General features: G+C 55.1%; 7 protein-coding genes across 7 annotated transcripts; 4 read left to right on the top strand and 3 right to left on the bottom strand.

Moving 5' to 3' along the window:
• Positions 1–975: 975 nt before the first annotated feature.
• Positions 976–1,329, bottom strand: PG986_008091 (uncharacterized protein; the record flags this gene model as incomplete). Its single annotated transcript, XM_066844313.1, has 1 exon — positions 976–1,329. One exon carries the CDS (start codon positions 1,327–1,329, stop codon positions 976–978), a length of 354 nt encoding a protein of 117 aa, XP_066700425.1.
• Positions 1,330–9,413: 8,084 nt separating this feature from the next.
• On the top strand, positions 9,414–12,302 carry PG986_008090 (uncharacterized protein; the record flags this gene model as incomplete). The annotated part of the gene is made up of 4 exons (XM_066844312.1): positions 9,414–9,573; positions 9,651–10,526; positions 10,590–11,185; positions 11,253–12,302. The coding sequence occupies 4 exons, from the start codon at positions 9,414–9,416 to the stop codon at positions 12,300–12,302; spliced, it is 2,682 nt and encodes an 893-aa protein (XP_066700424.1).
• A 1,518-nt stretch (positions 12,303–13,820) lies between these two features.
• Positions 13,821–15,008, bottom strand: PG986_008089 (protein-S-isoprenylcysteine O-methyltransferase; the record flags this gene model as incomplete). Its single annotated transcript, XM_066844311.1, has 1 exon — positions 13,821–15,008. The coding sequence occupies one exon, from the start codon at positions 15,006–15,008 to the stop codon at positions 13,821–13,823; it is 1,188 nt and encodes a 395-aa protein (XP_066700423.1).
• Positions 15,009–15,989: 981 nt separating this feature from the next.
• Positions 15,990–16,818, top strand: PG986_008088 (acetyltransferase; the record flags this gene model as incomplete). The annotated part of the gene is made up of 3 exons (XM_066844310.1): positions 15,990–16,174; positions 16,254–16,376; positions 16,431–16,818. The coding sequence occupies 3 exons, from the start codon at positions 15,990–15,992 to the stop codon at positions 16,816–16,818; spliced, it is 696 nt and encodes a 231-aa protein (XP_066700422.1).
• A 995-nt stretch (positions 16,819–17,813) lies between these two features.
• PG986_008087 (uncharacterized protein) lies at positions 17,814–19,966 on the top strand (the record flags this gene model as incomplete). Its single annotated transcript, XM_066844309.1, has 2 exons — positions 17,814–17,972; positions 17,993–19,966. 2 exons carry the CDS (start codon positions 17,814–17,816, stop codon positions 19,964–19,966), a joined length of 2,133 nt encoding a protein of 710 aa, XP_066700421.1.
• A 495-nt stretch (positions 19,967–20,461) lies between these two features.
• PG986_008086 (uncharacterized protein) lies at positions 20,462–22,197 on the bottom strand (the record flags this gene model as incomplete). The annotated part of the gene is made up of 3 exons (XM_066844308.1): positions 20,462–21,841; positions 21,928–22,058; positions 22,125–22,197. The coding sequence occupies 3 exons, from the start codon at positions 22,195–22,197 to the stop codon at positions 20,462–20,464; spliced, it is 1,584 nt and encodes a 527-aa protein (XP_066700420.1).
• A 1,752-nt stretch (positions 22,198–23,949) lies between these two features.
• On the top strand, positions 23,950–25,008 carry PG986_008085 (mitochondrial nuclease; the record flags this gene model as incomplete). The annotated part of the gene is made up of 1 exon (XM_066844307.1): positions 23,950–25,008. One exon carries the CDS (start codon positions 23,950–23,952, stop codon positions 25,006–25,008), a length of 1,059 nt encoding a protein of 352 aa, XP_066700419.1.

Raw genomic sequence — 25,008 nt, 5'->3', positions numbered from 1 at the left:
CTATAGGATTCAAGTGGGGCTATAGAAAGGACAGAGGCGTTAAGGAGAGCTGGGATTCCTGGGATGAGCTCTCGGATGTTCGTTGCTTGTTGGAACAACGGAGGAAGGGAGGCCACCATCAGCACCCACAGGTCATGTCTCGTATTCTCCGGCTCCACGCCGAGTTAGCCTACCACGAAGCCGACGTGTTAGAAGCGACCGAGATGGCAGAGAACTGTTATAACGCAATGAAGAGTGTTATACAAACCATCTTTCGCTGCGACAGCGACACAGCCCGATCAAAGGTTCAGATGCTGAACCCCTTAACCTACATAATGCTCTCTTCACGTAACGCTACCGAGACGACGGATGTGAGATCCATCAATGCAATTCATTTGCCCGACCGCACCGAAGACGACCAGAAGTCAGTCCAATTCCTGCGATCCATCATCGGCCTCACCCGTTACGCCTGTACAGCAACGAGAGACCGTCCACATTCGATGATTATTAAGTCAAATCTCAGAATACTAGGGTACTGCGCCGAGGGCGATAGACCCTTGTACCCCATGCTTCTCGAGGCCTGGCTGGTGTCGCGACCTGTCTACGGAATGAGTCTCTTGCCACCCCGGCCGGCTGCGCATTTTGTGCCTCACGGGGATTACAGTGAATTGGTGTTTGGGCTACCGTTTAGTTGGCAGTTCCAGCCACAGACAGAAGGGATGCCTTTGCACCCACGACCACGATGGCACGATGCAATGCCAGTTATGTAAGTCTCACTCGAATTTCGAAGGAGCGCATATCTCACCATCACATGGTGCTCTTGTCTATCCGTCGATTTCCTAACAAACAGCCTCTAGGCGCGATCCACCACGTGTACCAGACTATGAATTAGTTGCGAAGATCTATCCTCTTAAGACCACAGATATGCATATTTCGACCACTAAACTAGATCCAGACCGTGTCCGGAAAGCTCTGACGGAACATGTCGTGTTAGAGCTAATGTCGTCGTTCTTCCTTGCCGTCGTCACACAGTTCGAAAAGGAGGTCATCGAGCTTATGAGGGGCGACGAGGTCACAGAGTGCGATACCTTGGTCAACATACTGGTGGAAAACGGCGTCTGTCCCACGGTAGGGGATGCGCGAGTCGCCGTGGTCCCGGACCTGGTTAGCCGCGGTATGCTGTTGCGCTGGCCTCAGGAATGCGTGGCCGAAACGGGCGATGACCAGAGTCCATGGGACGACCGAGAGGTGTGGTTGAATTCGCCGCTTCGGGCATTTCTGACAGGCAGCCAACTCGAGAAGAGGATGCTGGGCACGCAAACGCCCACAAGCCAAGATCCGTCGACTCATGCTGCTAGCTAACAACTTGCGTCTTGGTTCGACCACAGACGCTTAGCCCTGCACGAAGAGAAAAGGGGCTGGCTGGTCTGAGGGCTCTGTAGCATTGTTGCTTAGTATAGAAGTATGCATGCAATATGCCTGACTGACTCATCAACGGATCATCGGCGGATGCAGGTCAACAGGAGCTGACTAACTCTTGAACCATTTTACATGCCCGGGGCTCGACCGGTTCGTCAAATCGTATAGGGGTCGATAGCGATATCGAAGATAGGCCGAGAGGTCGACTCAGTTCAAGAAGAATTCCACTCTGCCGGCGTCGTCCCGCGCCCGAAACCTTCTTTTCTCCCTTCTCGTGCCCCTGATTCCCATACCAAATACGGGAAGTCACATACGCGGCTATCACACGTGGCACGTTCGTTGGACGACCGAGCTGAACGGCAGGCTACGCGTTTACTTCCGGATGCAGAGCTAGAGCTGCCGGAGCGGCCGACGATGAGATGGGACGAACGAATCATCTGCCCTCACTGGGAGATACGGGTCTATTGACCGTCTTGCTATGGGATAGGGCTGACTGGATATGGTCAGATTAGGTTCGTTCTCCAACAAAAGAACGGACCAGCCAGGCTACGACGCAACATTGACCCAGACAGGGTAGTATGTAGATGATAGCATTGAGTTCTTGCTCGAATGCTGGTTTGCTTTCGACGATCTGGGGGTGTGTAGTAACGCCCCGTCAGGTCCAGGTGGTGCGTGCCGTCGTCACTGGAAGAGGCGACTGACTATTGAGCACGCATGGCCAGGGGCATTCTTTCGAAAAACGTTGCTTTTGCTGCTCAATCATGAAGTGTGGTGCTCTCTGTATGAGCATGAAGTCGCCCTCTTTCCGAGCAATGCCATGATGCCGGATGCCGGGGCGGATGGACGTCTCGCGGTCTCGAGATAGAATGCATGTGAGTCGTTTTAAGCTTATTTCAATCTTCTATTTGCAAGCCTGTGGAATTGCGGAGCGCAGGATGGACATATATCTGGCAGGTCTAACCTGACCCGGATCGACGATAGTTATGTAGTATCGGTGCCGCGCCGTTTGTTTGGCGACAGCGATTTGCTGGACTGGGGAGCGCTCCCTATCTTTTGGAGCGCAAGCACGAGCACGAGTCAGTCGAGGGGCATGGCATGGCAGGGCATGGCAGGGCATGGCAGGGCATGGCAGGGCCCATGGGCCCGAGAGACAGAGAGAGGGAGTGTCGCAAGCAGCAGGGTTCCGCCAGGGTGGACGTGGGGTGGAGAGGTCGGATGTGCCGCCGAGGTAATACCTGGCTCTAATGCCCAACGTGATACTCCACGCTTTCCTTCATTCGAGCCGGGTCGGAAAGGTGAAATGAAGCCCTACAGGGACCTGCAGACAGCTTCCGGCAGGCCTTTGCTGGTAGGCACTCGCCACATCTTGCTATAAGTATGTCGCGACCAGTTGACCCATGCCCCCATCGGCTACCATGTACCCGTTTGTTGCGTTACTGACTGCCCGGCGCCTCAGATTTGTGTTAGCGAGGCTGGTGACCGCCTATCAGCGCCGGATAGCATGGGCAACGAATCTGAGATGCGGAGAGCATCGATCTGGCCAAGTGTCCCGGTAATTTCGCACACGCTCCACTTGCAGCGTCGCCAACGCAACGTTCTCTCGCGGTCGGTGGCGTGTTTGTTCACTGTCTGTTCCCAACCCAATTGGGCAAGGCCGGAAGCGGAAGAGCAGCGATTGGCAACATGGGCGTTGACGTCGTTGCAGATTTCACACATCAGATAGATAGTAGGACAGACAGCTGACAGCCTGACTACCCGCCACCCGCGCACAAAGCGCCACCCCTTTTGAAGTGAGGTAAGCTCAAGCATCTTCATGGGTCCTCTTACACCATCCTGCGTCTTCCCATGACACAACCGGGCTGACTAGTCGATCTTACACCGGATGTGGAAGCTTTCTAGAAAGCGTCGAGAATCTGACCCCACCGCATCCCGGGTCTGGGGTGGTTCGGCGTGACGAGGCCTGCATCGGCGAAGCTGCCCAATCCAGATCCCGCCCGGTTGAGCCCTTGCGTGGGCGACGATCAACGGTTATCGTCCCATGTGATGAGCCAACGCCAACCCCCGGCGGGTCACACATGGTCGCAAGCCGGAGAGACGAGGACCCATGTTCAGTGGTACGCCCTGAGATTAGCAGCGCTCCAGCAGCGCTCCAGCAGCAGGCAGTCGACAAACCAACCTATCGCATCAGCCCGCTCGCGTTTCGACCAAGACGGAACAACAGGAAAAACGACCGCGAATAAGCATTCTGACGGACGGGACGAATCAGTCATGATACCACACCCCAAGTTGCCAACGCCACATGCTTCTTTCTTATCTAAGCACCATGCCTGTCTGAAACCCCCAATTTGTTGATATGCATCTGGAAAAAATATGATATCAGTGAACACTGTCGTCATCAGTCAAGCAGCAGCAGCAGCAGAAGAAAGAAAATCGGTAGAATGTCGCGATAAGAACACGTCTCCCACTACTGCTGCTGCTGCTTGCCAGGCGCGCATCGTGGCATTCGGTTGCGTAAGCGATCAGTAAGCACAGCGACAAGTCGGGCACCGCTGGGGTTGCGGAATTGAGCCTGAGCGAGTATCACGCATCACCAGGGGCGACCGCACACTTTGGTCGCGAAAAACCGTATGATTGCCTCCTGGATACGCAAGGCCAAAGAAAGAAGCACACCCCCCCGGGATCCTGCATCGGAGGTCAGAGGTGCACACGGTGCCGAGGGTTTTTCTTTCCTTTCTTCTTACTCTATTTGTTTCCTTCCTCGACCGACCGTTGTGGATCTCGGGTCTTCATTTCCAGTTCCAACTGGCGTTACCCGTCCCAGCCGTGCCTCAACCCAACCCCCCACCCCCCGGCTGTCCGTAACCCAGATTGAGAAGGTCGTACATGTATATAGGCAGGTATGCATCCATATATACATGGCAATAATGTAACAAGCCGGTTTAGCGTTTAGCAGGGTGACGGTAACAGCAGTAGTAGCAATCGTTGCAACGGCATGGCCGAAAGCGAACAGAACTATTGCTTTGCAAGCAGCAAAGCAAAAACAGACTACTGCTGCTGCAGGGTGTCAGTCGTTACGAGAGCCGGCTTGTGACATTCCGAAGAAAGCTGGAAAGGCGCGCCCGGCAAGCCTCGAAAAAAAAAAAAAACCTTGAGGGTTTAGTTTAGGGGAGCCGCGCGCTGGGCTACTTTTAGCACCTGCTAGACCAAGTAGGCCGGGGGCTAGTGTTCGATGTTAAGGTTTTTCTTTTCTTCTTCTTTGCATCAGCCCACGATCGGTAGGGCCTTGGTCGTTGAGGGATTCCCGGTGGTGTGCGCGCTTGCGTTTACACCTTACCTTGGGCATTATTGGATTATTGTTACACTGCTTAGCTGCTTAGAAGAAGAAGATGAAGCAAGTGGAAAGAAGAAAAGTACATGTTTTGTGTCCCCCCCTACCTACTGCATACTAAGAGCGTTCCCACAAAGATTCCCACCCAGAGAGGGTCGAACGGGACAGCTTCAGGTAAGATTGCGATAAGTTGAGTAACGTTGGACAAAGAAAACAATCGCTATAATGGGAAGGTGGTGATGCCAAGATATGCACGACAGCGTGGGTCTTTGACGCCGTTGTTTCGAATTGGGCTTTTACTCATTGGCGACAAGCCAAGGACGGAGTGGAGAGAGGCAAATGCAGATATCAAGATAACACAGAGTATATTAAATATACAGCTGCATTCATTCATACAGGCTCAACTGTAGCTGCATCTCAGGTCTGTCGCCAACAATGCATGTGTGTGGTGGTCCCCCTTCAGGTACCCCCCTATTGACTGTGATTACAGATTGCTGTGCCGCGCGATAGATTGGCCAGGAGGCGATTAAAGATGCTGATCATGTCCACAACAAGCGATCCAAACGGCATATAATCATCGAAGACACAAAAAGGCAGCGCGACCAGCTTCTTGTTTGCTGCTTTTCCGTTTCCGTCTTGGAGGAGGCATTCTGCCGGCACGGCCTGGAGACGGTACTGCGTAGCAGCTACATTGACAAAGTGCCGTGCCCGCTAGCGATGCTCTCAAACTGTTGCCATTCTAGGGCCGGATTTGGCCAACGACCAGCAATAGACTGCATCACATTCATTGACTCTGCTTACTTGTTTCCCGCCTCATTCTGTCTTCTCCATCTTTATAAAGAGGTGAGCACCGCGCTACCGACGACGGCCTCGAGTCGACTCTATCAGACCCGTTACCTGGACGGCCCGAATGCGACTGCTTCATCTCGCGAGAACCAAAGAACAGGCGATCGCGCAATGGGAGACAGAGATGAAAGGGCGTCCTTTCGGAGTATATATACCAGCAATTCCCATACCTACCTAAGCAAGTCACAACCCTAATGCGGCGGTAGCGCTGTCCAGGCTGTTCGTCCACAGCGGCGCCTTGTATGCAATGCACGTCCAACTGTGACACGAGCGCAAACAGCAAAACGGGGTTATGAGCGTTCTGATGCGAATCGGCGGCCAAGCGTCATTGGCCAGTCGGAGTGGGTGGGCGAGATGGGTGCTGCAAACCCGTCTTGTCCGCCCTGGCCCGCATGGCGCTTTAGGCTGGCTAGGCTGGCTAGGCCGACCTTGGCGCTGGACCTCTTGGCCGTGACACGGTGACAGGTGAGCCGCCCATCTTTCGGCCATCTTTCTACGCGGCTTCTAGAAGGGGGCAGAAGCCGGTTAGGCTGAGGCCAGGGAAGTTTGGAAGTTTAGCAGCAGTCTTGGCTGCTTAGGGCGGTGCTACCACCACCTGTACGTGTGCGACGGGGGTTCCACATGCACCCCTCATCCAACCCATTACTTGCAGCCAGTCAAACGTCGCGCCCTTTGTCCTTGCTGACTCTTCTCGAAGCTTGATGCTGGCGATGGGAAATCCCTGAGTGGATGGAAGCCCCGACCAAATGCGCCCAACCGGGTACTTGTGCTACCGTACGTTTCCACCCTCCAGTGTGTCTTTGGCGTGCATTCATTCATACCTCATCATATGCATGTACCGATACTACCATCACTGCTGCTGCTGCCGCTACTGATGGCGTTCAAACCAATGCTATCGCCACCAGAAGAAATAGGGCGACGGGACACTAGGAATATTGTCAGTTATGAGAACCTTCTCCCCTGCACAGGTAAGCCCGCACGCAGAGTTTCGGAAATACCACAGGCTGTGCGTGTGCTGTGTGCTGTGTGCTGTGTGCTGCCGGCTGTGCGCGGTATCGCATTGGTTGTTTGGCACAAACACTTGGGCGCGAATTGGCTCACGATACGGACCCATGGTTACTACGGGATAGAGCCCCCCCTCCCCATCGTCAGCTTGATATCATCAAATTCTCTAGTCGCAATAGCACACGGTTCACCATCGAGATGAGGCGTACATATTGTTTCTGGAGAGGGATACGTGTAAAAAGGACCCGCAAGTCCTCTCCCCTACCTGCCTACCGTGCGAGAGTAGACCCAAACGGGGTTCGCGGTCGACACCTTACGTACTGCAGACGAGAGTCTATCTGTACCGGTCAAACTAAAAAAAGAAGCAAGCCTGCGAGCCGCCCGTGCTTTGTTATCAATAGTCGTGCCACACATATAACACCCACCACTCTCAGCACAAGCACTGGGCAGCTGGGAGAGCAGATACTTGGGGCGTTATCGGTAGGGAAGCAACAGCGGGCAAAGGAAGGGCCAGAGGGCCCCAAATACTAGTAGACGGGGCGTATGTAATTGTACAGGAGGTCTTAACGGATGGGGTGGATCGTCCAGCAAATGCCGGCCCTTGTACAATCCTTGCCTCTTTAGTAACGCCGATCGAGGTCTGGTCTGGTCCTTATCGAGCTTCCCAGCAGTAGTATGCAGTAAGTATGTACGTAGGCAGTTGATTGACGGACAGCTAAGGTGTGTGTGTGGTGTGTGTATGTGTGTGTCTCTCTTCCGCTCGCATTGCTCCAGCCCGTATCGGCCAGATACCTACATGTATCAAGGGGGTGTGTGTCAAATGATGCAGTAGTCAGTCAGTGGCGAGCCCTCTTTTGTCGAGTATACTATGCAGATCACTTGAGGATTTGACTAGTTTCGAAGATGTGCGAGCGGCTCGGAAGTAGCATCTGTCTTTGGTGGCCTGCTGTAGTTGCAGCAGTAGTCAAGTACATAGCTCGCCTGCAGATCGCTTTGGTGACTCGGGTATTCGTGAACGGGTACAGGATGGCGGGAAGGAACCCAAACAGAAGGGCGTTGAGATTGGTAAGAAACAGAAACACGATCATGGCCCTTTCGTCTTCGAAGAGGATCCTCTCTTGCAGTGCAACAAGCCAACATCTCGCATCTCTTGGATCGTGTCGCAGTTTCTGATCTCTTGTTTGTTGGACGCTATGACAAGTCGCGGCATGTCCAGCCCAGCAGCCCAGGCAGCACCACTGCTTCAGTGCTTCAGTGCTTCAGTGCTACCCCCGACTACATGTACATTCCAGTTATGCAGTTATCAAGGGTAGGCGATGGTGTGTATGTACTTTGGCCATGAACTGCTGCAGGTGTGTGGGAAACCTTGCTTGCTTGCTCTTAGCACTGCCCTTTCCCCATGCATTCCTTCGTTCATTGGGGCCATATTCTTCGGGTCTTGTCCCAATTCTTACCACATACATACACGCCTACCTCGATCGAGTATGCTACCTTGCCTCCTGCCCTTCTAACCTCCTGGGCCCCATTTTCTTAGAGAGATTGAGCGACAAAGAGAATGAAAGACATTGGACTCGGCTGCGCATCATAGCAAACAGCAAACCTCCTCGTCAAAGTCAATTGAGCAAGACGACGGCCGACCGCATCTCCCAATTTATCACCTTTGCAGACCGGCGATTCTGTGTTGCAAGACAAGACGAGAGCCGACCAAGACACGACAGAGCGAGCAGAGAGAACCGACAACAAGACAGCAAGAGAGCGAGATCCACCCACCCGCACCGCACGCACGATTGATTGACTTGTGGTGGACAAGAACACTTCGACTGCAACAACATCGACAAAAAAAAACAGGACCATACCCAGCATTTCCCCCTCCTCAATCCATTCGTTTAAATTCAGCAGACGGGCACCTTCGCTCCTTTATACGGTTGCTGGTCACATTGCGCTTGCACCGTCGGCCTGTTGTTTGTGCATGCTGTCCTAACCAGTCATCGACGGCCATTCCGTGCTGTCAGGCACTCGACCCGGCATCTTGCAATTGCTTGTATGTACTACTGGGATCCGGCGCAGTTTTAGATTGATCGGCTCTTTCCCTCTTTGCTGCCCACACCAACACACGCACACACTCACACTCACACTCACACACACTGCACTACAGACGCTACGGAGCCCAGCACTCACCCAGATGCGACCACGTCCAATCCGGGACTTACGAACGTACAAGTACTACTGCTACTGCACCACCACCATCATTCCAGTCTTTTTGCTAGAAACCCATTGAAACAACAGCATCAATTTCTCTTGCAGTGTAACCCTCGACTCGACTCGACTCGACACGACTCGAACTCGAACTCGAACTCGAACTCGAACTCGGTCGTCTTCTCTTCTCTACCTCATTGCCAGATTGCCCCCCTCCCCTTCCCGCACACGCGACCTGCCACCGTACCCTACAGCGTAGCCACCCGTCGCGCACGATATACTCCATGTCATCAATTTCTCGCACCGACTCGACATATCTTTGCCTGGCCTTTTGCGACTTTATATAACAACCGGCTCGTACCCGTTGACCTGCCCGAATCCGACTTTTGCCGCATGCGTGGTCGCCTCGTGCGCATGATTCACCCTCTCAGCTGTGCTGCAGAAGTGGTTACCAGCCTATCAAGGCGACGTCTTATCCCCGGGGTTGATTGAGGAGCCACAAGGCTGCCGGCTTCCTCCCGCATCTGGTCGCATTTGGACACGCCTGTCAGAACCGAGAGGGATCACGCCGTCGCAACCAAGAGTTCAGGTGTGCTCCAGTCGCAAGACTGGTGGCCGTCGCCATACCAATACCATCGCAATGGACAGTGCTACCTGTAATGTGATCTATGTTGATCGCAATGTGCGATGCGATACAGAGCTGGCCAATTCTTCCTCGGCGGAAGAAATTGGTACAGCATTGGGCGATTCCGGTGAATTACGCGCCAACGTGCAGCTTATACTGTACGCATTTGGGAACGGTATGTCTGTCGCGCGCTTATATGATTCCTCAAGTGTTGGCGAATGTGGTTGCTAACTTGAGCCCTCGCGCCTGTAGCACATGTCTGTTCCACCGGATCTGCCTGCATTTCGACCCTCTTCGACTTACACGACACCGCTATGCTCGAGTTGAAGCCCACGATAGTACTTATAGATGTTCCGCATGATGAGCAAAGATTAGCATCCAATCCTTCCCGCGACCCGTCGCCATATTCGCAGGGGTCCGACAGAGCCAGCCCGGACGAGTGTGTGGATATCGAGGCCTACGGACTCAGGCTGCTGGACCGAATCGTTTACGAAACCCATTCTAGGAACCTTTCGAAACTGGTAGTCCCTATCCCGGTCGTCACTTTTCCTTCGCTGCAAAGTCCGCTACAGAGTCCGCCGGCGGAAGACCAGGAGAGTAGCCAAGCTTCCGAGCAACTCACGAATTCCGACTATCTGGACCAATCACCGGACGAAGCTAGGCAACCGTCGAATCACACGATTCTGAGGACATGTTTAGACTCCGGTGCGATCGACATTATGGCTAGTCCACTGCATGCCAAAACTATGACGACACTCGAAGTGCACGCCTATCGGGCGCATAAAGAAGCTGCTAGAGAGCAACAAGCCCAACTTGAAATCACCAGGGGGCGTAAGAGGTCCTGGGTGGGTGTACATGACGACAAGGCTCCCTTCTCTTACCTGCGGGAGGCGATGGTGTCCAGTCTCATGACCGGCATCTGTAAATCTGGCGACGAAGACGTTCCTGGAATTGGCAATGTCAGAGTTTGTGTGTCTGCGGATAAGCGGGCTGAAATAGCCCAAGCTATTGGAAAGTGGCATTTCTGCGCACACGATTTCTCGGATGACCAGCTTCTCGTTGCCGCAAGCCTCATGTTCAAGCATGCATTTTCTATGCCTGAACTCGAACAGTGGCGATTACCAACTGGTGAGTTTTCGGAAAATCGCCATCCTCTTTCCTGTTGAACCTGCTCAACTGATGCCTTCCCAGATCAATTAACAACGTTTCTCGTGGCGTGCCGGGCTGCGTACAATACGTTTGTGCCTTACCATAATTTTCGGCACGCTGTCGACGTCCTGCAAGCTACTTTCAACTTCCTGGTCCGCACTGGCGCGCTGCCGCCGTACCCGCTCCAGTCTGGCGCTGATGTTACCCCAACGCCGAAATCACCTTTGGCCGCCCTGCTGAAGCCCTTTGAGGCATTGACGCTCTTGATCAGCGCCATTGGCCACGATGTCGGCCATCCGGGTGTCAACAACGGCTTTCTAGTCGTGCTCAATGCCCCGCTGGCTCAGCTCTATAACGATCGATCCGTTCTCGAGTCTTTCCACTGCGCTGCCTACTCGCAGATTCTGCGGAGGTATTGGCCTATGGCCTTTGAAAGCACCAAGATGCGGAGTCTGATGATCAGCTCCATTCTTGCCACCGACATGGGACTACACTTTGACTACATGGCGAAACTCGGTAACCTGCAAGAGAGATTTGAGGAGACCCACTCGACTGACGGCTGGAATGGGCGTACGGTGGAAACCGAGACGGCCCTGCTATGCGCTCTTATCATCAAATGTGCAGATATAAGCAACGTTGTAAGTTCAAATTCCGATGAACAGCTCTCCCTCCCTCCGACAGGGTGTACTAAATCAATATGCCCAGGCGCGGAAATATGACACTGCTTTGAAGTGGATGTACATCCTTTGCGACGAATTCTCGAGGCAAGCCTCCATGGAGAACCAAATCGGCATCGCTTCGTCCTTGATATCAGAACCTAGGAAGGATTTCCTCTCATTGGCTAAGGCCCAGCTTGGCTTCATGAATATGTTCGCCATTCCTCTGTTCCAGGGGGTCGCAGATCTATTACCGTCTATGCAGTATACTGTGGACGAACTGGAAGGGAATAAGACACTTTTCGAGACGGCCATCGAAGATCTACCCGAGATGGAAGAAGACAGGAGGAAGCGTTTGCAGGGAACCCTGTCGCCGCGGAGTATGAGCATCGCCATTGCGCCTCAAGACTCGAGGGACTCTTCATCGGGTAAGACACTGGGCCCTGCACACCACCCGAACGACCACCACTCTGGGATGAGAGAATCAGACATCGGAGAGTACGAAGAACTCAACGGGATGTCGAGCCATTTCAATTCTGCTGGGGATTATGCCGCCGGCGATCCTTTTAGTCTGCATGACACCGAACACCACGTGGGGCGTCGCGGGAAGCAGCGTTGTAGTGAAACCACCGAGGGTAGCAACTCTGTCCCGTATTCGTCGGGCGACTGGGCATCCCAAGCAACCAGTGCCACCACCGGGAAGATGCCGTTGTCGCCCAGTACTCAGGGTACTAGCATTATCAGCCAGGAATCACTGGAGCGCCCACCGGACGTTCAGGCCGCCAATTTGGCATCATCTGACGGCAGCTACCTCGCACCGCCCATGGCTTCGGAAGAGGACCTTTCCAATGGCAGTGGTGCCAAGGATGATAAGTCTTTGAAAAAGAGGCCAAGCAGATTCCGCATGAACGCACTGAATCTCTTCCGTCGGAATAAGGGCAGCAACTCCCCATCACGTGGGGAATCAGGTGCAGGGGGGGTGAAGAGTGTACGGAACAGGATCTTAGCGATGAAAGAAGCGCCCCACGATACAGCTGTTACACAGTACGATCTGCTCGTTCGAAATGTCGGCAACATTGGTCGTCTTGGCGACGGATAACCCATAACGAGGCTTACCGAGCAACGACATAGATGGATGCCAAACATGAACGACTGCTGCTACTGCGGTCCTGACATGGCTTCTTCCATGCGAGTTCTTATACTCCACCACAGCGTCTGTTGCAGGCTTTATTGTGGCTTGCATACCATGTCGGACGTCGAGCAGCTGTAGACCACTGTGATACTGGCTCTTGCAGATGGGGAATTTTATATTTTCGTGCCTTGTTGGAAATTCCAACCAGGCGATTATGGCTTAACAGAGCTATTAGTATACTAGGGAGGAGTTGCTTCATCCTAGTTAAGCGGATTTGCAACCTTGAAGACAGCGGCTATAGAACGGGCGGCCATATACCCTGGGGGCCTCCCGCCGCGAGCGGGTTTTGGGGTTGCGGTATTATTTGCGGTCGAGGGAACATCAGCTGGAGAACAAGACGTCGCCCTGTCAAGTACAAGAGGCTTTATGAAAGTACGAAAGTTATCCATGATGACCGATTATGACCACACCAAACTTTTTCTTCTTCTTCTTCTTCTTCTCCTCCTCCTCCTCCTCTTGATTGCACTGTTCCACCATAGATAGAAGGAATACGCCACGTGGCATGCATGACAGACCCAGGGTGCAAATCTTGGGCGTGTGAGCCCCTTGTTGATCTTCCTTTGGGTACAGGGCTTATATAGAAGAGCTCCAGCGTCTATAGGATAGCGCAATAGCAAATAAGCCCAAGTCGACAATACTTGGCTAAAAATTCTTAAACCCCCAATAGACGTTTCAGTGTTGCCTTCCAATATTTTTGACCGATCTTGTCGCCCGCATTCCTGTTTGTTCACGATATCACTGACGGAAAAGGCAAACACCGCACGGCCGTCTCTATCAATGGCATCACACCTACCTACCTCATCCCGATGGCTCATGAGGCATGGTGACATCGGCATGGCTACTTGTGGGCAGTGTCAGTAACGCTGGCAAAATTAGGAGATCGGTTCTCTGTATAGAAACTTTTGGCTTAGTTTGGGGAAGGCAGGTAGCTCTATGTAGCTACGATACAGTAAAGGGCCAAGACGGCTTTCTCGATACCAATATCGACACAAACTGAATGCGTAATGGCAGACTTGATCCCACGCAGATAGATAATCATAAATTTGAGTGTCCAATGCTGGAACGTGGTCGGGGATATACATGAAATCTGACCAGATCACAAGGGATTCACCAGTCAATCACATACCGAACTTGCATTGGACTATACAAGTAAAAGGGCAAAGAAGGTTAGCATAGAGCCCGTTGTATAGACAGACCAACATGGTATTCGCCATAACTGAAAACCGCGGTGCTTTTACCAGCAGCCCTCTCGTCTGCCAAAAACCCAACCCTCGTTAATATACAAAGATCCTTCCCTTAAACCCTCTCCCCCTCCTAGGGGCGCTATCACGTAATACTTATAACGCCCGCCGGGAAACCAGCTGGCGGGGTTGTGAAATACACAGTTTCCACTCCTCCGCTGGGGAGAAAACCTCCCAATTAGTCCTATGCGATGAACGGTATCCTGGTAGGGGTACGTTTCTTGTATTCGGGGTAGTCCTCCTTGTACTTGTTCACCAGCCACAGTTCCTCCTCGCGTATCCGGATGCTGAAGAAGCGCCAGAGCACGGCGGCGTAGCCGACGAAGCAGATGGGGTTGCCGAGGACGAGCTGGGTCCCGAGCCCCCACCAGAAGAAGGCGAAGTAGGCCGGGTGGCGGATGACGCTGTAGATGCCCGTGGTGACGAGCTCGTGGCCGTCGAGGCGCGTTTGTACGATGTGGTTGAAGCTCGACCCGGCCTGCAGCATGGCCGCGGTGCGGATGAACTGGCCCATGAAGGTCAGTAGGAGCCCCAGGAGGAGCAGGACGGGGCCCGTGTAGAGCGGGGCCCAGGCCCGGTGCGGCCAGAGCACGTTGGTCACGAGGCACTCGAGCATCGCCGACGAGTGGGCGATGGCGTAGTGCGGCCAGTTGGCCGTCAGCAGGAACGCCTTGACGCCGGCCTCCTTGGTGTTGCGCCGCGCCGTCGTCCAGAACTCGAGAAAGTGGAACAGGGCCAGCGCGCCGACGAAGAACGGGATGCGCCACAGGGCCGACGACGTCACCGTCAAGATGGCGACGACCAGGGACAGGCAGAGCGACAGGGCGTTGCCGAGGCAGAAGGCGCGCACGGCGATGCCCTCGAGCGACTTCTTCCCGCCCGGGTGGTACTCGAGCCCCGGGGGTCGCGGCAGGGCGCTGAGAGGCAGAGTCGGGTTAGCACCTGGGTCTTTCTCGGCGGCGTTTTGGGTAGGGGGGTGATGCAGTTTGGTCTTGGAGGTGTCTATGACCATGTTGGGGTACTGGCGGGAGCTCCGGCGGACGTGGCGCTTGCCGAAGCTAGCGCTGATGGGCGTCATGGGCCCCTCGGCCGCCCAGTCTCTGAACGCGCTGCCGCTGGCCCAGCCCTTGGGGCTACTGCCATTGCCGTTGCCGTTGCCGCTGACCTCGACCTTGATGTCCTTGGGCGGGAAACTGGACATCATGGGCGTGACAAAGTCTTCGGCCTCCTCCAGGTCGTGGGTCAACGACAGCGGTGGCGGCACCAGCGCATCTTGGACAGACGCATCTTCCGCGGATGTATCTTCGTCGGAGGTCTCCTCTGGCCTTGTCGGCTTGCCCGAAGACGGTGATGGTGGGCCAGTGTCGGGCATATCAGGATATAACGTAGTTTCCAACGCGACAGAGAATAGTTATTGTGTCACGTAGACCCTCAGGGAACAGTCACAGTGGCTGACGACTGAGGAAGAGGAATGCCTCGAGAGGACCCATGACATGGAAGGGCCATGCGAGAGGTTGGCTGAAGTAGAAAGAAAAAGGAGCCATGACTTACCCATTGGCTGAGGACTGCATCGTAGCACAAAGACAGGCCGTTTCCTTTCTTGCCCTTTTTGTTGTCGTGAGGTCATGCGGGTGAAGGGAGGTAGACTGTGGACAAAGAGATATATGTATGAGATGCAAGGGGCGTGAGCCTTGCCTTCACAGGAGACGATTCGATGCCACTGCTGTTGTCCAGGTACGTAATGCAATGGCAGTTGAGTGAATGCGCGACTGGCCCTATTCGGTTGATAGCCGCATTCTAGTTGTGTCCACTCGGGGCACTAAAGCAAGCAGTATGTTTGGCATTGGAATTTGGATGTCGAAACGAAACTAGGTTAACCTACAGGTTACACGATTACGGGCAGGAGGCTCTAACAATGGGCGGAAAAGTGCGGCAGTAAGTACATGCATACTTATTACCTAAAGAAGGTAGATCCTATGGCCAAATAGCAATCCGCAAGCGGAATCCATCCCTGGCTGGACAGGGAAACAATAAAAATTGTAGGCGACGATTAGACTGTCGGCGCAATAATAAGCTTGGATGCTGACGGGCACTGCGTAGAAGCATGCGCCCTGGATGGCCTCATGATCCTAGTACTTGGCCAGGACGTATAGGGCCTATCTGAAGCAGTCGTAAGCTGGGATGGAGTGACAGATGGCTCCGGTATATAAGCGCGGGGTATCGAGGCTTATTTACTGCACACGCCTGAAGTACGTTCGTTTCCTTTTAGTATACTGTACGTCCAAGAGTATATAGACCTTCTGTACGAATCCCAAGCTTCTTGATCAGCAAGACCCCTGCTTCAGCCGTCGCCATGCAGCAGGTTGATTTGAAAGAGATTGACGAGGAGGAGAACCTGCGCCGCATGCGCAAGGGAGAGATGTACTACGCTTTCACACCCAGCTTGGTAGCTGATCGGCGGCGATGCCGGCTGGCCTGCGAAGGGTTCAATAAAGCTGGTGATGTCTCCCGCCGACGTCTAGTAGAGTTATTCAAGAAGTGAGAAGACCATACCCCCATACCCCATATAACCAATTATTGCTTTTTCTTTTCCCCTAAACATTCCTCTGCTATTTAGGATCCAGGATGACAAATCGCCTCTTCCACCGCCAGCCCCCACTCCGCAAGAGGACGAGGACCTCTTGGCCAAATATGTTTGGTGCGACGGGCCAATCAAGATGGACTATGGACGGAACGTGACGTTGGTATCTGCCTACACCTGTCCGTCAGCCGTGATGAGCTAACCAGCCGCCAGGTTCGGGGACAATACCTATGTTAACTCTAACAGTACTTGGATTGATACTTGCCCCATAACCGTGGGCTCGCGCATCCTCATCGGGCCCCACTGCTCCTTCTTCTCTGGCGAGCACCCGGTCGATCCGTTTGTCCGCAACGGATACAACGGCCCGGAGATGGGGGCGCCCATCACCATCGAAGACGATTGCTGGATCGGTGGCAACGTGACCGTGCTGGCTGGCGTGACTATCGGGCGCGGCTCCACGGTAGGCGCGGGCAGCGTGGTGACCAAAGACGTCGCTCCGTATACCGTCGTAGTGGGCAACCCGGCCAGGTTCCTGAGGGCTGCCGTTCCGCCCCAGGCCACAGAGAAGGGATCGGGGATCGAAGGCGCCAAGTCCACATAGATGAAGATATGGCATTTGTCTCATAGGCCGCCTTGGATGGAGAAGGACGAGACGACCAGCACGAGGACGTTGATCCAGCCCCAGATGAAGGGAACCCAGGTCGACAACACAAAGTTCCCATTGAGATAGACAGCACCGACCCTACCGAGCGTGTTAGTACGCACATGTGAAATCGAGAACATCGAATAGGTGAGGGAGCAACTGACACTACGCCCGTAACGGTGCCGGTGAAGAGTGCCTCAATGCCAGCTATCAGGGCGTATATGACGGGTACGGTCCATATATATTTCCACGTCGTCCGCCTCTTCCCGATCTGCATGGCGAGAGCGGCGGCGGCGGCCGCGATATGAAATATGGCATATAGAATGAATGTCCATAGCAATGTAAAGCGCCACGAGTCCCAGATGTTGTAGAGCGCATCGTGACAGCTCTCCGGAGGCCACTTGAGAGAGGGAAAGGCAGGGACCTTGTAGTTGCTGGGCGGGCAGTCGGCGCGCGCAGATCTCTGAACCGACCTAAACGAACCAACCAAGGTTAGCGAATATATCGCCAGAGGAAAAGCCTGTGTTCTGCTTCCTGCAGCGACTCACGTCTGGTTGCCCATCAGATCGGCCTCTCCCGAAAAACGGCGGTGCGAAATGAACTGTTTTGCTAAGTATTGATGATCAACAATGGGCGTTGTTATGTACTCACTGTAGGTGCTAGGTTAGGTAGGGGCGTTAGGGGTATTGGCGCATTACCTAACTGAAAGCTTCCCCCTGGTCTGGCGCTCTGGGGGGTTCTTTTAGTGGGCGCAGTTGGCCTGGGCGGGCTGACGTCGTGCCTCGGCAAATTGGGCAGGAGCTGCCGCCGAGGACGCACGTACAATTATTACTTTAGGTACAGTACTTGACTTTCTGCAATCGTGAACATGATCACATCCAGATAAGCACCCGGGCGACGCCGACCAACCCACACGTACACGGCGCGGTGCTGACGCACTTAAACATGTAACAATGTCTTCCGCGGACCGACTCTTGACCACCACGCTGCGGGCGTACCAGGAACCGCCCCGCCCCGCCGACCTCGACCGACTGCACGCGAGCACCGCGACGCTGCTGAGCAACCTCAACAACCACCTCAACATCTCGCTCCTGACCTCCCACCTGCTCACCGCCCGCGCGATCTGGGGGAGCCCTTTTCCGTCGACGGCGGCGGCGACGGTCTGCGGACGTGCCTGCGCATCCTGAGCGTCTACAACACCGCCGCGCTCCACGTGCAGCGCAACGAGGCCGAGAACGCGAAGCTGAAATGGGGCCAGCAGCCCGTCGGCAGCGGCGTGCGCTGCGATGCCTGGGCGCGCGCCGTGGCCAAGGGCGCCGACGACCGCTCCGAGCGCTGGAAGCACCTGCTCGTCCTCACGGGCACCCTCATGGGCATGGAGAGCGAGGACCGCCGGGTCCTGTCGCGCGGCCTGCGGGCGACGCTCGAGCAGGCCGTCGTCACGGCCGCGAACCTGGCCCTCGAGACCATCAACAGGAGGATGGTGCCCACGGGGGAGCTCGGGTCCAACGCGGTGATGCTGGCGCTGGCCTATGTGTTTCCCGTACTGTCCGACCACCACAAACAGATGCTCAATTGCGACTTGGTGCTACCGGCGGCGGTGCGGGCCATGATCGGGCCAGAGGGGTTTCAGAATGGCGATTTCTTGCGCTCTACATCGGCGGGGAATGTGGCAGGCCACGAGACGTTCTATAGAGCTTCTCCGTCGTCTTTCGCCCAGGTTCAGCAACTCGAAGCGCGGCCGCTGCCTCAGAACATGGGCCCCTTATCACGGCTCACCGCCTTCGCTGTACAGCGTGCATCAGACCCGAGAGTTGTCTTGGATGCGCAGGATAGACTCTTCGTCTTCTCGACTGGCCTCTTGCAGGGATGGCAGCAATGCTCCTTCTCTCCAGTCGATATATCGACAGAAGCTGCTGTCCTACCCCCTGACACGATCCGCGGGCCCTGGGCTATGCTATGGCGGCTTTTGAAGAAAATCATGTACACCGTCGTTGCTTCCATCCAGCCTATAGTAGGACGTTGCCTGCTGGATCGTCATATGCGTAACGATGCAACGGCCCCAGTTGTCGCATCCAAAACACTTCATATCCTACGGAACCTGTGTTTTATATCGTCAAGGCAAGGGGCAGATGCCTTCCAAGTTTACGTCTTCACATATCTGACGTCGCTCGACATCATTACCCGCTATCCCGACGCATGCGTCCGTTTCCTGCGGGAAGCGCAACCTGCTGTTGTGCCGGGACAGCCAAACTCACCACCCCTCACGCCACTCGATCAGGCGTTGACACTATTCTACTTGAACACCGCGGAGCACCTCCCCCTCTCGCTGCCCACGCCAGCCGCTGAGACTCTCGTGCTGAACCTGGCGACCGCGCACCTCTCCGCCGCGTCATCGCCCTCGCCAGCCGCGCCCCCGACCTCGCTCACCCTTCCCCTCTACGAGGCCGCCCACGCCGCCATCCTCTCGGTGCTCTGCTGCCCCCAGCACGCCACCCTGACCATCGCCCTGATCCCCTTCTACATCGACACCCTCCTATCCTCCTTCCCGGCGCGCATCTCGCCCCGCCAGTTCCGCCTCGCCTTCAAGACCGTCGTCCAGATCGCCAGCCCGCCCTTCCCCATCGCGGCCTCGCACCCGCACCTCGCCGAGACCCTCCTCGAAATGCTGCACTTCCGCTCCGCGACCGCCATGACGTACCCGCTGCCCGCCGAGCCCGGTAGCGGCAGCGACGACGTCATGACTGGCGACAAGCAGCAACCGCTCCCGCCCGTCTCGGAACAGACGACGCTCGTCCTCTCCCTCGTCGATGCCCTGCCCTTCCTCCCGCTTCCCATCGTCGAGGACTGGCTCACCCGCACCGCCGAGGCCATGAACGCCGTCGTCGACCCGGCCCTGCGCGAGGTCGTGCGCAAGCGGTTCTGGGACGTCCTGGTCAGCGGCGAGATGGACGTCGAGCGCGCGGCCATCGGGGTCGCCTGGTGGGGCATCGGCGGTGGGCGCGAGATGGTCATGTTACATCAGCCGGCGCTCCCGAAAGGAGACGGCGATGCTATGATGAGCGGGGCACTGGGTGGCAATAGGTTTGGAGCGAGCAGGCTGTGATAATGATAAATATATATGGTTTGTACCTTGTAGAGTACAGTAGGTACGTCACGGTCTCGGGGACCGAGGCCACTAGATCCAGGGACAGAAAGTGCCTACTACCAGATGTAATGATAGTTTTGGCACTGCTTTTTACAGTACAGCCAGGTTTAGAGTAAATGAGTGAGGCATTGATATATATAATGGTACCCCGATTTGGAACGATCCTACCGCGGCCTTGATGCCCTAATGCAATACGCTGTACCCAAGTAATCTATGAAAAGGCCGGTCCGTACCTAACGTTGGTAACGCAAGCCGCCTGAATCCCATGCAAAACCATTGGAAAACCCGTAACTCCCATCCTGATGCAAATGCAGCAGTTACTCTAGTTCATATCTGAACAAGTCGGGCCAAGCCCATATGTTATACTACAGCACTGAGAAAAGTCCTTAGCTTGATGAAACCCCATGATGATTATTGCGATCGACCAAACGCCAGAGCCCCCATTTTCCCACGCTAATGTGCGTCCGAAGTAAAAGCATTGCTCAGTCCCAGTAGGGACATGCCCAAGAAGGCGAAGAAGATGCTCATGTTGCGATTATGGTTCAAGCTCAAGCTTTCGACAAAGAGCTGCAGGGCCACGCTCGCCATGATTCCCGCAGTCATGGCGAAAAGGCACCCGTAAAACACGGGGGTGGGAGTCATGTTCGTCCGCTTGGCCAGCTGGAACCACAGAACGGCAATGCCCGCCCCCAGGGGCTGGCTCAGTCCACCCAGCATAGAAGACCAGAGCATGGCTTTAACACGGCTGTTAAGTGCCATGTAGAGAGGCAGAGCCATAGCAAAGCCCTCGGAGATATTATGGACGAAAAGTGCGAGGAAGACATTGAAGCCTAAGCTCGGGTTTGCATGGTTCGTAGCATAGGTTATGAAGCCCTCGGGGAATTTATGTAGGGCGATAGCAACAGAAGTTTGTAGTCCGATTGCCAGAAACGCGTTTTCGGCTACGTGGTGATGATGCTGAGCTTCTAGGTCCTCGGAGTGTATCGAGGCGCAGTCTCCGCTCTCTGAACAGTGCTCGAGGACCTCGCAGTGACCTGGATGGCTGTGACTATCTCTGGAGTGGGTCCGGCTTGTACGACAGCTTGTACTTGCTAGGGCAGCGCTGTGTGCATCTTCGTGGCCGTCGTGTTCATCCAGCCTCGTCATGTCATGTGCTCCAGGATGAAAACTGCCCGTGGCTGTACGCAGAAGCGTCGAAGCACGAGAAACGGTGCGGCTACTCAAGTGCTTGAAGCATTCAAGGCCACAGGGATCCGAGTAACCATAGCAAGGCCCCGACTCGTCACAGTTGGCTTTAGTGTCCTTCACGAACGACATTACCCGTTTCTGCACTTGCAGCATTGAAGGCCTTCTTTCCAGCGTTGTGGTCTTGCTCCGCATGGCGCGGTTGGGAAAGGGCTGAATCATCGTATCACTGGCCCCGGTCCCCGGTCTCGCCAGTCCAGCCGGCTGACCGTTCACTCTAGCCTCTGTAGAGAGTAGAGGAGAAGACTCGGTGGCGTGTCCGTTGACACCTATCGACGATACCCGTGGACTGGCAAGGTATCCATCTGGGACCTCGCGATGTTTATCGGAGCTTCTCGCACGTGACTGCCTCCGAGTAGTATCACGGGCATGGGCGTGTCCCTCATGCGCGGGATCCTCGTGGCTGTGATCGCAGTCGACTACATGCGAGGGCAAAAACTGATGGAAGACCCTCGACAATACTTGTATGCCGACGAATCCGCCGATAAAGCATCCCATCAGTAAGAAACCAGATGCTTGTTCCGAGATACCACCCTTCTTAAGGTAGCTCTTTGCCTCAGGAAGCATGCTGTAAAGTGACATGAAGATCTAGGGTGTGGCCATATGAGTGACACGCTACGAAAAAAAAGAGCATCTGCAGAACAAGCCGAAACAGGGGAGTATACGGTACATACCATGACACCAAAGCTTAGACTCAGCGAGCAGGCCAGGAAAGTGTTGTTTTCCTGGATGCTAAAGTCCCGTTTCCCAGGGAACAAGCGGACGAGCTTGTCGACGAAAATGATGCTCGCACCAAAGACACAAGCTGCGATAAAAGAGTCAGCATACCAAGCGAATGATGTACGCTGTGTGGGTGGTTTGGGTCACCCACCAATGCCGGCCACGAGACACATGATCCACCCCCTCGTGTCGTTATTGAGACCTGTTCCATCCATGGCCTCCATGATTGGTTCTGGTCAATGACGTCTCGCCGTTGGGTGCCTTGCAGTAGCCGTACCCTTCGATCGGGTTCGCGGGAGTTGTTGCTGGGTCGGGAATTAGAGGAGCATCGGCGTATCGTTCGTTAATCGTGGTTCGTTTTTCGGGGAGAGCTAAGTAGGTAGAGTCGTGAACCGGCGCGTAGTGAAAGAAGTTGGAACGAATGTAGGCAGGGGACAAAGAAGTGCGTGATTCTGAACGGACCAGCCCTTTTTGTATGTAGAGTAGTTTGCACAGCAGCCAAGGAGGAGTAAGATGCAGCTTCACGACATCAGCCGACATGGAAACATCGACAACAAATGGGGGTACCTGCCAGGAGAATGAGTCGTTGCGGGCTTGCAGTAGCAGGAAGGAGGCGGGCGACTAGTCGCGACAAGGCGGTTTTGTACATTTTGTACATGGGGGTGCATGCGTTTTGACCTATGATGGCATGCCAAGCATCCCGCCTCAGCTGCATGGCAAGTACCTTGATGGCCATCCTGAGAGGGATCACCGCAGCAGAAACGCCTGCGAATGAATGGTCGGTGAGAAGATAGAGTCTGGATTATGCTTTTCTCTTCTTGCGCCTCGCTTGATTGCCCCTTTTTCCCCCCGGCACAATCATCTTTTTCCTTGCTTGAAGAAAACTGATGGGCCTCGAAAGACGGCAAGGGCGATGCGACTAACATCCCCAACAACCGCGCATGGCATGGCATGGCAGGGCAGGATCGGTGCTAATCAGGGCCGACGGGAGATCCTCTAACGTTATCCATACCTACCACCCACGATACAGGCAGGTGGGGTTACCTGCACTGCATGCGCGGGTAGGTATCAGTCATCATTGCCCCGGGCGAATCAGAGCGCAACTATTGTCTTCGGCATAGTGTCCATAGGCTGGCAGTGGACGGGATGCGATACTGGATGACCAGAGGTGCCTGTGACAAGACTCTCTGGTATATTGGACGAGATCTAAGCACCAAAAGCTTGAACTTACGCATGCTGCCAACACTCGCAGTCAATTTCAATAAATGACACAAGCATAAAACTTCGGATTTGACGCCGTTATCACGGCTATCAACGGCTACTAGATAACTGTTAGATGCTTAATATGGCCAGTCGGGGTGTCTTTTCAACGTCCCTACCTACCAGACGGGATGCTGGATTGGAGGATTAGTGGGTGGTGTACTTTGTAGCGCGCTAAGGACAAGCTGCACAGGGTCGGGAGGTGTGACCCCTCCAAAGTCAACCGACAGCAGATGAGATTGCAAACATGGCATAAATAGCAAATGCCATGATTAGTTGGTAGGGGAGATCGAGGAGATATCTGCTTCATGTCCGATTCCGATCTTGCATCCATAGTCAAGTGCCCCCCAAGACTCCCATGGCCGCGGCGCCGAATCACGAAAAGCAGGGATAGGTGCCGTACCTGCAGCCCAGCCGACTTGCCTTAGCCTTGTCCTAACTCGTCCCGGGGCTGAGTCTCCGGTGAAATTTCCCTCTCCGATTCCCATTCAAGACCAAGTTTAGAACAGCGACCACCCCTCCAACACCACGAGGGCCGCCGAGATAGCAGGCGTAGCACTTTCCGCGTGCATGCGTGTTGCTCATACTCTCACAGTCACCCAACGCCTGACCTGTTTTTCCCTTCCGCCTCAATACGCTCCCGTAATTCCCTCTTTCGTATAAAGTCTCAATCCCGCCAGCGAGCTCCCTACGGGAGCCGGTCAAGAGTCGTCAGGATGTCTAAAACTACAGTTGCCATCATTGCCGCCGCCAGTGCTGGAGCTGGCGCCGCTTTCACAGCCGGAATGTATTCATTACGCTCCCAACCCGATCGCAAACTCGACACCAAGACAATATCTACCACCACCACAACCGTATCAAGTGGCGCTGCCTCAGCCCCGCTGCCCATCCCCGCCAACCAGATTTTCAAACCCGCCAACGCGCAACAAACCGGCCTGTCCACCTCAGCGCCCGCAGCACTCGGCCTTGCGCCCGTGGACCCGTCCGGCCTCTTCGAATATGGCTTCCCCGGTCCCGTCGCCGACATCGCCACGCGCGCCGCCCTCGTGTCCTCTTTCGACCGCCGCCTGCGAAACCCGCACTGGGTCATCGAGCACATCACACCCGCGTCGCTCGCGGCCAAGGACGCCGATCGCAAGCACAGCACGTTCCACGAGGACGAGGCGGTGCCCGACAAGTTCCGCGCCAAGCTGAAGGACTACTACCGCTCGGGCTACGACCGCGGCCACCAGGTGCCCGCGGCCGACGCGAAATGGAGCCAGACGGCCATGGACGAGACCTTCTTCCTGACCAACATGTGCCCGCAGGTGGGCGAGGGCTTCAACCGGGACTACTGGGCGCACTTTGAGGACTTCTGCCGGCGCCTGACGGTCCGCTACCCCTCGGTGCGCATCGTGACGGGCCCGCTCTACCTGCCCAAGAAGGACCCCGCCGACAACAAGTGGTACGTCAAGTACGAGGTCATCGGCAACCCGCCCAACGTCGCCGTGCCCACGCACTTCTACAAGGTCATCTTCGCCGAAGACGGCACCGTCGGCGGCAACGTCGCCATCGGCGCCTTCGTCCTGCCCAACGCCCCCATCCCCAACGAGAAGCCCATCACCGACTTCGAGGTCCCCGTCGAGGCCGTCGAGCGCGCCAGCGGCCTCGAGTTCGCCGCCAAGCTGCCCGTCCAGCGCCGCAAGCGTCTCTGCGCCGACACGACCTGCGCCCTCGTCATCAAGGACTACGCCGACCGGCAGAAGGCCTTCGCGAAGCCTCCTGCGAAGCGGTAA

The sequence above is a fragment of the Apiospora aurea genome (genome assembly GCF_038362705.1).
Source record: "Apiospora aurea strain CBS 24483 chromosome Unknown utg000005l_segment0_segment0, whole genome shotgun sequence".
Taxonomy (NCBI): Eukaryota; Fungi; Ascomycota; class Sordariomycetes; order Amphisphaeriales; family Apiosporaceae; genus Apiospora; species Apiospora aurea.
Note: the sequence above shows the minus strand (reverse complement) of the source record. Positions and strands in the feature narration are given on the sequence as shown.